This window comes from Acipenser ruthenus, chromosome 15 (assembly GCF_902713425.1).
Source record: "Acipenser ruthenus chromosome 15, fAciRut3.2 maternal haplotype, whole genome shotgun sequence".
Lineage (NCBI taxonomy): Eukaryota > Metazoa > Chordata > Actinopteri > Acipenseriformes > Acipenseridae > Acipenser > Acipenser ruthenus.
In genome coordinates this window covers 22,309,749-22,323,412 of record NC_081203.1, presented here as the reverse complement: position 1 = coordinate 22,323,412, position 13,664 = coordinate 22,309,749, and the positions used below count along the sequence as shown (strand labels likewise).

General features: G+C 36.3%; 1 protein-coding gene across 5 annotated transcripts in view; it reads left to right on the top strand.

Moving 5' to 3' along the window:
• The first annotated feature begins 486 nt into the window (after positions 1-486).
• LOC117422184 (coiled-coil domain-containing protein 9-like) overlaps positions 487-13,664 on the top strand; it is a 42,533-nt gene continuing 29,355 nt past the window's right edge. For 2 of the 5 annotated variants that reach the window (XM_058987461.1, XM_058987462.1), the window contains exons 1-6: positions 488-667; positions 2,040-2,098; positions 8,675-8,785; positions 9,235-9,339; positions 9,784-9,936; positions 10,516-10,665. In XM_058987461.1, the coding sequence (XP_058843444.1) occupies positions 583-667; positions 2,040-2,098; positions 8,675-8,785; positions 9,235-9,339; positions 9,784-9,936; positions 10,516-10,665 (663 nt within the window). In that variant the 5' untranslated portion in view covers positions 488-582. Of the gene's footprint in view, positions 668-1,554; positions 1,629-2,039; positions 2,099-3,827; positions 4,036-8,674; positions 8,786-9,234; positions 9,340-9,783; positions 9,937-10,515; positions 10,666-13,664 lie in introns of those variants that run through there. The other 3 variants (XM_058987460.1, XM_058987463.1, XM_034036886.3) reach the window with 3 other exon arrangements.

Sequence of the window (13,664 nt, the reverse complement as noted above, 5' to 3'; positions counted from 1 at the left end):
GTTCAAAATTGATTTAAATTTGAGGTATGTTGAGAAAACAAAACAAAGAATGTACATATTTACTAAGCTGTAATTTTACTGTTTCAAAACCATTTCAGCTTTTATAATTATTGTTATTGTTTTTTGTACTGTCCCCTTGCATTTATACGACGTTTGCAATCGACATTATGCATGTTTTTTTTTTATTGCCATTGTCAAGTACTGATTATTAATTATTTTACTAGAAAGCGTCATCACCATACTAGTGCGCTAGTAGTGTATTTTAAGCAAAACAAAAACGTATTTCCTGTACAATGTATAATTAATTGCGACCTGAGCTGGAAAGAGCTTTGAGCTGTACAGTAACCCTGATGATGTAGGCAATACTATAGAATGGGATTGGTAATTATAACGAGCTCAACAAAATGTGCATCGTTTGAGTGCCCATGTGACTAAACTATAGAAGAATGCATCATTTCAGTGTCAATTCGTGCATGAGAGTGGGGCACTGCACCTTTAAATACCCAATAGTGCACACTAACACTCAGCACTGCCAGGCAAATTCAAAAAAGCAAGAACACGAGCGAGTCGTTAGAGAAAAAAATGTACGCGCATTTGAAAGCGGGGCCTGGTGCTTTTCAGCATTACGTCTCCATGCCTTACGACTACGTGGGTTATTGGCAGCCAGGTAAATAAGCATACCGTTTTAAAATTCATTTTTTAATAAGGATAAAAAAATATATATAAAAACTTTTTTTTTCTGCACGAGCAACCGTGGCCTAAAAGACCTTAGCAGCATACAACGCCGCATAAAATAAAAATGCATTTACAAATTGGGGGAAATGCATCCATCTGACCAGCTTCCCCCCCCCCCCCCCCCAAAAAAAAAAAAAAAAATTAAAAAAAATTCCGAACCCTTGAAGTACATTAGAGCATTGATACAGAATATATTTTATTTACAGCTCGATTTTCCAAGGGCCGTGATGTATTTGACGCAAGCAAAACCAAGCAGGAGTTGATAGAAATATTTTAAAGCCAACCTTTATGTTGGTCGTTGATCGGTTCTCTTTTATAAGTGCGTTTTACTGTAAGTAGTTTGCACTGATATTGCCCCAAACAACATGGCCCATGTCCATCTCAATGGGTAAGTAGTGTAATGACGATTGGATTTTTTAATTTTGTAATATGATGCGTCTTTCATTAAACGTCTACAATTTCAGAACATTTTAAGCCCATGAAACACAGGACCGTTATTTCAGACTTTAAAAAATAAATTGCCGATGTGAGAGTGCTAAAATACTCTTTATTAAAGCAACTTGCTGAAAACTGCTAGTGATTGGTGATTCCTTGGCTTCACACTGTCCTATGAGTGGCCATTATAGATTTGACTGTTATTGCCAAAGCGGCATTTCCACCCAATATTTTACATGACTACAAACTGTGAAAAGTCTTGGCGTTTTGTTGATGAAGCCTCATGTATCGGCTGTAGTTAAGTCTGTAACATTACCATCTGCGGAACATTGCTCAATTCCGTCCGTATCTTGCTGATGAATCTGATGCTGAAATTAATTCCAGCATTTTTACACAAAGGCCTGTTTGTAGACTGGGATGGTCTATTGAACTGCTTTGTGTATAAGGCTGTTTACGTGGTCAGTTATATTGTTGTATTGTGTATTGGATTGTTTTTAGATTTTTTTTTTTAATATAAAATGTATTTTTTTTTTGTACTTTTTAAAAAAATGTTTTAGTATTAATGTTTTTTTATTTTTATGTTGTATACTTGTTTTTACTGTGCAGCGCTTTGGGATGCCTTGCCATGAAAGGTGCTATATAAAGTAAATTTGATTGATTGATGAGGCTATACTGTAACATGTCACAGTAAAGTCATACAGTATGTATCTGAATGACATTAATTAAGACTTACAGTTCTTAGAAATGGCAGTTAAATCTCTATTAACAAAAAAATACAATTTATGCATTTAAATGGACCTAGAGTATTTGCTTTCTGTAAAGTTTTAGCCATTATAATTGCAAATGTATTTTTTTTCCCCTCCCCATAGATCAGACAGCGGTGTGGACAAAGGAGCTGACCATGCCTGAGAAAAGGTTTATTATGCAGGTATCGTTCTGATGATATTGCCATTTACAGTAGTCTTTTTTTTTTTTTTTTTTTTTTTTGTAGCATACAAAATCTCCTGCTCTTTCAAAATATACTTTCATTTTGTTAAAAAGTAGTAAAGTCAAGGTACATTGCAACACTCGCTAGAATCTGGTGCTCGATATATATATATATATATATATATATATATATATATATATATATATATATATATATATATATATGCAACAAAGAATATCCTCACTCAGGATTTGTTCACCAAAATATTTTTTATTTTGCAATGTCAAGGTTAAAAAAATAGTAAGTCAAATCAACCTTTCAGTTCCGTACGCCATCAGGATTAACAAAACAGAGGCCAGTCATAAAAAGAGCAGTACACTTGTTAAAATGTAGTGAAATACCCATTTTTATTGACCAAATGTTTCTCTATGTGAGGGATGACCATTGCAGAGCAGTTTGAACCACTCCAGATTGTAATGTAAGCTAAATCACAAACCTAGCTTGTAACTTGTGTAGTTATTTGATTTTTCACTGTCAAGCTCAAAGTAAAGCCTGCAATGGTTCAAAGAGCTATACAATTGACCTGTTTTTCATCAGCCTGGTTCTTCAGGGGTTTAAATAGACTGAGGAGCCACAAGACCTTTTTCCTGCCATGGCAGATCTGAAAGACATTCGTATTTAAAATGAATGCACCCCTGTGGAAATCAGAAACCATGCATGAGGATTTATATTAAGAACAAGCTTCCAGTTGAAGATCCAGTGGAGACCTTTTAAATGAAAAGCAAATATTAAGATTGAAATTCTACCAAATCCCTCTATCATCTGTAATCTGTTTCTCTGCCTGGGTTAACTGATATTCTTTAGAATTAAATCTTTGTGATTCAAACTTCACACTCTTCATTTAACAGTACCCTTGAATTTTAACTTTTTTTATTACATTTTTTTATTCATTTTTGTATACATGTGACCTAATACAGATGCACACTTTGGTCATGTTACTGTTTGATTTTGGCAGGGATGGAAAGTAGCAGTTTCACCCATTTTAGGATTTACTTTGAGCTTGATTAGCCAAAGTGTAGCTACTTTATAGATAACAAGATCAGGTATGTCTGATTAAACCCGTAGTAAAACCAGAAATGGATCAAACTGCTATGCAACTGTGTTTGTGCTATTATGGGAAATCCTGTGTGACCCAGTTCATCAACACTTTGTGTCTCCTGGGAGACAGACAGACAGCAAAAGCCCCCTTGTGCTTAGACCACCTAAAATGCCTTTGAAGGGAAAGCAAGCTATTCTAATCAAATAAATGCATGATTGTTTATAGTGTATTTAGGTAGCTGACAAACATACAAATGATGGGAAACCAGCTTCCAGGACATACATTGGATTTCTTCTAGGAACCAAGTACAGTATGTATTTATTGCCTGTGTATTAATAACCTGTTCAAGTCGTAAAAGAAATACACATTTCAAGTAATACTGTAAGTAAACCACTTTTGTCTCTGAATTTGAGTGGTCTTGAAGGTATTTTAAGGCATGTTTTATTGATGTGTAATAGAAATATTATAACACATTTTTATCAGGAATGCAACCATTTCATTATGAGTCATCTCTGAGAGACAACTTTTAATTTAAGGATTGAATTATTCAGTGTCCCTTTAAAACGTAGCTGGGGAGGGGGGTGTGGTTGGGGGTAATTTTAACCGAGAGCATTTGCAGGAGTGGCAGGCAGTGTGAAATATGCTCACAGGACTTCGTACATTTGTCAAAGCCAGCCTGGGCTCTTGGCTGCCAGCCCAACTTGGCTTTTTGTAATCAAAGCATGTTCCTGGACTCCATGCAGCAAGCTGTGCAAAAGCCTGCCTGATGTCTCTCCCGGCTAGCTCTCATTTGGAAGAAGCCCAGTTTTCGCCGCTGACATCTCAAATGCACAGAGCTGTGAGTGCTACTCTATTTTTTTTTTTCGTAAATCTTAAAGATTGTACCAATAGAGATTTAGAAAGGCACAGGGAGGCATTTATGAGCTCTCTTTTTATTTTCATTTGCAATTTGTGTCTTCATTTTTAAATGTCGGATAGCTACATATGGGAGGGGAGGGGAGTGGTTATGCCAGCCATGTCTAGAGTGGCCTTTCCGAGCTGGTTGTTTTTTTTTTTTTTTGCCCACAGCTGTTCTGCTGAATGTTGGGAATGTCGGACTGCAAGCACCTCTGTGTGTTTTAGCCAACCGATGTTAGTTCAAGACGTGCTTTTATGTCTCTCGGCTTCTTTACTTTAGTAACAGCTGACTGTGAAAGTATCTAGCGCTGTAGGGAGGGATGCCATTCGCCCAGAAAAGCGTCACTCTTCCTTTCAACATTGGTGATATCGTCTTGATGTAACCATGTGTCAGTAGACACAGCTACCTTGCTGTCATTTTGTGTGTTTTACCACGCAGAGGCCTAATTGTTCTGACTGCAAAACATTGGCAAAATCTCAGTTTTTTAACTGTAAAAACAAGAGTTCCAGTGAAAGTTTGTCTACCTAAACCTTTCCCCCTGCACATTCCATAAAGTTTTATTTATTTTTTTTATAGCGCTGGACGTCTTTGGATTAAACCTGCTGGTAAATGTTTTTACACACATTTATATTTATATATTCAATAAGGAATTAAATTGGTGACTGCTTTATAAGCCTTAAGTACTGTGGTTGCAAAAGAAAGGGGTTATTGAAAAACATTTGCCAGAAGTTAGAAAACATTGTGCATATACCTAAACATAGTTTAACTGCTCAATGGCACAGATGGGATTCTGTTTCTGCAATTAGGCAACAAAGGCGGCAGTCAAGGTCTTATTTTTTTCTTTATTCCTCTGTCGCTCTGAGATGCAGTTTCGCTTGCTGAATTTTAAAGCCTTTATTGTTTTCATCCTCAGGAACCTAGTGGCAAATTCCACAGTGTAGTTTTTGCTACAACAGATGCTTTTCATTTTCAATTGTAAGACCAGATAGGTACATCAGACCAGTTTCTAGGTTATCCCCCGGCATGGAAATTAAACCACAACCTCCGGCCAGTACAAAGACGCACATTGAAACACTAGAAGTAATCTAAAGGTTAGAGTGGTAAGGCCATCAATATTGTGCCCATACAGTAACAGTGCTATGCAGTGTTTTATATTGTTAAAGAGTGAAGCTTGACAGTCATTACAAAGTTGGGGAAGCGTTTTAATAAGTAGTTATTGTGGTGTTTTTGTTGTACTGGTAGCAGGCAAGAGGCAGGTGTCCTAGGCTTTCTGTAGTACCAGCAGACTCGATAGCACTCCCCATTGACTTGGGGAGTACTTGGTGGTATAGAGAGGGGACAATATCTGTAGGATGTCTTGCTAATTTGGTAAGAGTTCTGTATCTCATGAAGGTACTATTTTTTGGCAGAGTAACTTGCATGAGAAGAATACAGTGTCGTCAACTTTTTCACCGGCAGTTGCCTTGTTTTTCAGGGGCTAAAAGAGAATGCATTCTTTTTAAAAAGATTTAGGGTTACTATTGCACTATTCCACAAGCTTTGCATTGGAGTAAAAAAATAGTAAATCTTCCCTTTTTAAACTTTAACCATCGGAACACTTAATTTTATTACCTTGCATTGCATATTTATTTAAATCTTTATAGAATTATGTTTGGTTTACTGGTTTTAAAATGCATAGTCAACATCTATTAAACAGCACTGTAGTGACGTTATTTAGTTAGTGTGAATTCTATGCATGTTCGCGCAATGCTTGTTAAAAAGATTTGATTCCTCATCCTGGCAATTCTCACAACTAACACTTGTGGGAAGAGGTGGGGTAGGCACAGCTGTAGGTTTGCCTTACTAGTAAATGCACAGTTGGTGGTTAATTAGAAATTATGATTTATTTTCCCATATACACAGATACAAAACAATCCTTAATTGTCCCCAACTGAGGATACATTCCCCGCGACGGAGATATAGTAGAGGCAAGCATATGCATGTCAGACTTGCATTTTTACTGTAACTATATCTGCTAGGGAATCACTTGTCCAACTGTGTTTTTTAAAAGAATGTTTTTTTTTTTTTTTTTTAAGAGCATCAGAATCAGTAGGGTGTAATGGAGGAACCTGTGTGCCCAGATGTCTCCCTTTTTACATGTGCAAACGATGTAGATCAACATGGTTGTCTACTTTTTCGTGATGCGAATAGTTCTAATTTTGTATTTACAGTACGACTGTGGCGGGGGACATTTGTTGCTAACAGTCTTGCTGCTTATGAGCAATAATGGTATGAGTGGGCTTCAGTAGAGGTGACTAATCTCAATACTTAAAATAGCAATGTTTCAGTGTTCTCTTACCACAGCGCACTGGTATCATCTCTGTGTTGTACTTTTAATTAAGCAACCTGCTCAAATCACTCTGGTAATTAAGTATCCGAGTAAAGGAAGCTATGTAATTGTCAATCTGGGTCACTACTGCTACTGTCACTGTATCATAATTTATTTGAGATGCTGTCTTCATATTTTCACAGTTATAGAAACATATTGGGCAAAATCATGTGACTGGATAGATACAGTACAACACTTTTAAGCTCTTGCCTTGGCCACTAAATAAAAGTACACTCACTGTACCTATTTTATTGTAATCCTAGCATTTTTCCCTGCTCTGAAGTACCTGGTAAATGAATTCGCATACAGAGAGACTTGCATTTCAACACCATTAATATCAGTTGTGACTTTCAGATGATTGACGGAGACCAAACAATGGAATTGTGAATGTATATCATAGGAGTCATGGCCACCTATTTTTTGACAGTACTGACCCCTGATTGAGCTCTGTCGAAGGCTACACCTTGGGAAGCACAGTTTAAACATGAATGGACATTTGTTTTAAGGTTTTTCTAAGTTGTGCACATACATCTGTAAATATGTTGCAAAGTTCTATGCAGTACCACAGTAGATGCTTTGCTTTTTTCCCAAAAGTGTATAAACCTAAATAATGCAGTGAATCTACTTGTTTTGTTTGTACTACTCAGTAACATACATTTAGTTCAAAAACGTTCAATTACGAATTCACAAGTAGGCCTCTACTTTGTCTGCATCTTTTGTAAATGCATACAACTGTGTCTTCTCTTCTGCATCTTAAAATTCCCTCTAAGCATTTCCCTGCATGCAGTGAAAAGAAAATGATCTTCACACAATACATTTTTTGTTATTACAGTTCTCCCTACAAGAACAGAGTTCACTTTATTTCCTTGCTAAAAAGTGTAATTTACCTCGTTTCTCCCTTGGTAGGTAATTTGAATCGCCAAATAATGTGAAAAATGTCTCTTGTAACAACACATTCTTCATGTAAATGAGAGGTGAATATTGATTCTAGAAAGGGACAGACGCTATTGTTTTTCCATCAAGAGGGGGTTCTCTTCCCATGGAAATTGATCCACTTCTTTGTTCACAAATGCCATGTTTCCATTTACACCATGAAACTAGGCTACTCTTTTTTTTCTTTTATATATATATATATATATATATATATATATATATATATATATACTCAATTTTTCATTCCTTTATCAAACTGGGCTGCTGTTGTCTGTATTGCACATTTCTATAATTTTATAAATGAATGCACCTACCTCCTCCAATATTTTCCTGATTTAAATTAATTCCCAGCCCTCCAATCTTCCCTGTGTGAATATATGTGACTGCCAAGGCAACTTACTGTAGCACCTGAAGTTCAGTTCTGTAATATGGTACTGGTTCTGAATTTACATTTATCAAATGAATTAAGACATTTCATACTATGACATATCTGTTCTAGGTGGATTCTCTGGTGATTGATACATCAGCACTGACAGCTTGGTGTTCTCTCCTGAGTGTGTAGGTTTGGGGCAGAATCATTTTGCAACTGCAGTTATCCCTTAGCCTAATGATTTCATAAAAATGTAAATTAATGTGCTGGCATTGTTGTGTTCCATATACTTCTGCACTGTGTCCCAGTAATAACAATTGACTATAGTATTGAATTATTACATGTTTAATATAATGGGTTTGAATTCTAATATACTGTACATCTGATTTGTCCACAAAGAATGAAAATAAGTGCAATTTTGCAAGAATCTTTAGATCCTAGTAACCTGACACACTCTAATATTTAAGTGTCTTGTTTCTTGAAATTTAAAATTTCTGCTTGCTTGAATTAACCAAATAATGAAAACCGGTTTAATTTTTCTGAATTAACCACTTTTATGTGTTGTGGCTTGTTGTTTTTTTTTTTTTTTTTTAAGTAAAAATTCAGCACCTTGCGATACAGTAGTTTAGAAAGTGTTTGAGATACAGACTTCATATTTGCAGTTATATAAAACACTATGGGCAACATTTGTCTTTTAACCTAATGTGATTGCCATATTGTGATCATTTGGGTTAAAGGCTACAGCTAAAGTGAATAGACACTCGTTATTCGGGATAAAAGGAAGAAGCACATCTCGACAAGTCATCTGACATGGGTAGTACTGTAAAAAAAAATAACATCCCTGTGGACTTTGGATGAGTACAGCATTCCTGGGTTCTTGGTTTACAGTTGTGTTCACTCCTTTTCAGAATAATCCAGCGGATGTCATGCTAAAACAGAAAGACCAGAAGGATGCAGAACTGGACAAGAAGATTGTGGCATTAAGGAAAAAGAACGAGGCCTTGATGAAGAGATATCAAGTAGGCTTTTCATGTTTAGTCAGTGTCTGAGACAATCTTGGAAAACGTATACAAATGTACTATAGGCCATCAAATCTAGATACCCCCAATTAAGGGAATTGTATGTTATATGGTCCAGCAATATCATAATTCTGTCTCAGTTAAATCTAAAGTTTGACAATGCTTTTGGTAGGCTAACTTTAGCAAATGCATTATATTGACTGCTTAATAAAAAAGCTAACTAACTGAACCTTGTTTTGATTGTGCATTTGTAGGTTTTGGAGTATGACTACCAGAATTTGAGGGGGTGTTGAATTACGATGGTTGAAAATGTGATGGTTCAGTAGTATTAATGTAAAGTGGGTCTTAATCTTTTGCTGTTTCTAACATACTGTATTATATTTGTATCCTATACCTTGAACTGGGTGCTGTGTTCATCTCACTAACACTGAAATATTGACCCTTTACAGGAAGTAGAAGAGGACAAGAAGAGGGCAGAACAGGAGGGAATGTCTTACACCCCTCGAAAAAATAAAGCAGAGGACCTGACAATAACTATTAAAAAGTCTCCCCATGTAAGTTGTGACCTGTATTGGGATTGTGACACAGACAATACAGCTGCAAAGACGATATGCTTTGCATGCAAGCCATTTGGAAATCATTTTAAAATCCTATTTGTTTTAATAATATGGGCTCAGCTCTGGGGTATTTCTTAAAACTGTAAAGTGTTTAGCATAAGCTGATTGTGTACCTGTAATGAATGCCTCCTGTGCTGTACATAACGTGTTTTCTCAACAATCCTATTTGCATTGATACTTTATTACACTGTTTTTTTGTGTGCCATTATTTTAACACCTTTTTTTATTCACGTATTCCGGATCCTATTAAAAGGTATTGGGGGAAAAAAAAGAAAAAAAAAAGAGAGAAGGCCATTTACTGCCACATCTCCTTTCGGATGTGAAAATGAATTCAGGATGTCTTAGATCAGTAGTTTCATTAGTTGCTTCTCAAATGAACAGGAGACCCGAGTTGTGAAGAAGAAGCAGGGGACAGGGTGTCCTCCCAGTCCGAGAGGTGTGAATGAGCTTGAGGATGCTGATGTTAGAGACCTTTTGACTCTGGGCAGAGGGAAGAGGATGCAGCTGCTGGTGACGATGGCGAACAAGACAAAGGTAAGGATTGGTGCACCTTATTAATATTGCTTGAAATGTGTTTCAAAGCACAAATTACCATTAGTGTCAAACATAATTTAAAGTAGATATCCCTGCTGAAATAAATAACAGATTTTCCTTTACAGAACTGTTTCTGTCTTATACACATTCATTTTGTTAGGTATAGGGTTCCATTCTCCTCTCAATATATTTCTCGTTTCATACAGAGCTATATAACATAATATGTCACTTTCAAGAAAACAAACCAATAATGCAATGCTCAGAAAACTGAGAATCTCATAACCTGAAAATATCTCAAAAAGCAGTTTTGCCCTGAAAAGAATAACAGGATATTCATAAAACATGAAAAATTGTTCCCAAGGTTGTCCCAAAACTATTAAAACGAATTGTTCACGTGGGGAAGCAATGCTTGAGTGAATGTGGGAGGCTTGACTGTAAGGTATGACGTGGCCTCAGGGTCACAGTATTTACTGGCTTTTGAATACAGCTTCTAAACATGTGTGTTGTTGGGGTGGGGGAGTTGTTTTTGTTTGTCAGAATGCAAGTGGTTTGTATTTTTTTTGTATTTGCTGAATGCAGGGTAAAAGAATCGTAAGTGAGAAACAAGGCCTAAACTGTCCTCCCAGCCCAGGGGGTCTAAAAGACTTCAGTGACGAAGAGGAACACAGACTGTCTATCGGTAGAGGAAAACAAATCCAGCTCACAAAGACACCGAACCACAGAGCAAAGGTAAAACCTGTAAAAAGATGCCAAAGTGGGGGCATCATTGCAATCTGTTGTACTTTCCCTCAATACGAAACTTTGTACTTCAGATAAAGGACCAGTGAAGGGTGTAGACCTGGGATGAAGGCTAAACTGCCAATTGAGGCAACTGATGAAAATGACTCTCATTCAGGTAGAAAAACAAACATAAGTGTCTTCAGTGATGCCTATTGTATGGCATGCAGTGTTAGCAAACAGATTGTCTTTTTTGCATAATTAGGTAGCACAGAAAAATGCACTTGGCTGTGTGCCTGCATCCATCACATTACTGGGTATTCTAGAAAAATAAAGAAGCATTCACTACTTTACAGCACATCTGGTTTGGAGCTGGAGAACCGGGGTAGACCATCCTTATCTGATCATGGGGAGATGCATGAGGTGTAGGCTGACAGTAACTGCTGTAGATAAGAACGCTGCCTGTGGCCAATTGTAACTTTTTATAGGTGAATATCTTAAACATGAGTTCTGCAGACTTGTTAGGAAAGCTGTGCATCTGGAGAACAGTGACTTTTTTTCAGTAATGGAGGTCACATGACAATTTTCAACTCCATAAAACTCCATTGATTTCATTAAATTAGTTAAGTTACAGTTGCCGCAGACATCTCCATAAAACAAGAACACATTGTTCTGAAATTACATTTATAGGTTGTTTTGTCAATTATCAGTTCCTCTAAGTTCACAGTCCTATTAACAATTCCCAAGTCCATCAATTGTTGCATTAGTTAACCTTTTGATCACAGGATTCTATTTAAATACAGGTCTGCACCTGTACTGCAGGTGCTGTAACCCTGCAGACTTTTTGCTGTGGCTTTAACAAGGGTCAGCATGCACACAGAAACACTGTGCAGTGGTTAGGTAGTTCCACTCTTTTTCTATCTTAATTCACTGTCTTCCCTTATGCCAGGTTATCAGTTATCGGCTAAAAATTACCTTGATTAATCGCAATCTAAAATCCTGTTTTTACACTCATTTATTGCATCGACCCAGTTTATGTTTTTCTTTGTCTGCACTTTGCATGCTGGCTTAAAAAAAAAAAAAAAAGCCATACTATCTTCCTCAATATTTAAGATGTCCTGTTCTCTAGTTGCCTAAATCAATTATTATTTATGGATATAGAATCTTTGTTATAAATGTATACCCAAGGAATATAGAAATGTGCCCATGAATAATATTTTTATTATTATAATATATTTAAAAAAAAAAATGTATTTAGAGTTCTACTTAGCCAAGTTTGATGCAACTTGGCAATGGCATTTTTTTAGCACAAAATATTTAGCGTATGTTAGTCTGTGTGAAGGTGTGTGACTCATTAGTTATCTGAAAAAGGATGCATGGGTATGAAGAATAATAGCAGAATAGGGAGAACAAAGCCCGTTGCAAAGGCTTGTGTCACTTGCATGCATATTTTTTTTACCTAGCCCTTACACTTGAATGTATTTCAGTACTCTATTTCCCATTATGCTGAAAAGAATTCAATCTAATTAACATTTTGCACTGTTTATTGCTACTTGCTCCATTATGCCATGGATCCAGACTGGCAGAGTGCCAGGGCCCCTTGTAGAATCACTGTTACAGCAGAACAAAGACTGCAGCCCACAAACAATGGAATATTGCACGAAATAATTCTGGGGGATTGCAATTAATTCTGGCAAGCTTGATTGTAGAACACTGACAGGACTGTTTAAGCATGTCTGTTAATCACACCTTTTTTTTTTGTTCATGTACATTATTATTAAATTTGTTCCCAGACAATACTGAAATCTACCGTAGATATCTCCCTATACCCTGTGAATTCTTTCATTAAGTGAATAGGGAACAGAATATTTTTTCCAGTATAATTGATGGTCAATTCCTGCTTTCATTGTGTGCCAGCCTCAAAAAGCATTCTAGCCGTTGCTGGAATAAAGAGGCAGCATTTTGCTTATTAGTTAAGGCTTAAGACACGAGCAGGGGAAGTAGATTGACTGGCCAACTACTGCTTTGTATTGTTTACGGTAGACTGATGTGCATGTACTGTACTTCTTACATTGTTATGAAATTAAATAATCCTAATCGGTGCTTGATGTAAGCTTGGAGATGAGGGACATTATTTACGTAAATATTTTTTTTAATTGTCATTTAAAATAGTTTCATAACAAATGACACACTGGTGTATCAGCCACAAGGTGGCACCCTTTAGCTCTGTATGGAAATGTTGCCAGAACTGAAACACTTTGATCACTCTGCTTTCCTAAAGCACTGAAGCATTGCATTACCATGTTTGGATAAAACTGGTGGTTCGCTGGAACCATTAGAAAAACAAACCTCAGATATCCACAGATAAATCGGATGCATTGTGTGCTGTATATCCGTGTCCATGTTAGTCTTTGATTTGATGTGTTATTTCAGCAATGAGATCTGATATCATGATTTAGTACTAGCAATTATTATTTTTTTTAATTTATTTTTTACTCTGTTAAAGGGGCAATGTCCCAAAATATTTTTTTTTACATTAAAAATGACATTACATTGGATTAAAAATTACTTTTACATTATCCTAAGATTTGGCAGAGGTAAACCAGCAACCTCACCCTTTTAAAACGTGCTTGTCACAAGATGACTATGCATGCCAAAAGAGGTATGCTCCTTTTACTACTTGCATCAGTAGGATGTAATAAACAACATATTTAACTTCTGGTAGTAAGCAACTTTACTCCATACACTGTAGTGGGTTTTGGTACTTCATTGGTGGCATAAAAGTTGAGTGAGAACATTCGACAAACCCAAGTACAAAATAACTTCAGTAAATTGTATACAGTATTTATTATTGCATTATAATGCACTAGTTTTCAAGACCGTATCATCTGCCATAGGAGCAACTATGTTTGTTTTTATTGTATTGATTTTATAAATGCATTTGCATCCTTTTGTTTTTGTTTTTTTACAAAAACTTTGTTCCCTGATTCATGTCATTCATGTCTTGAGTT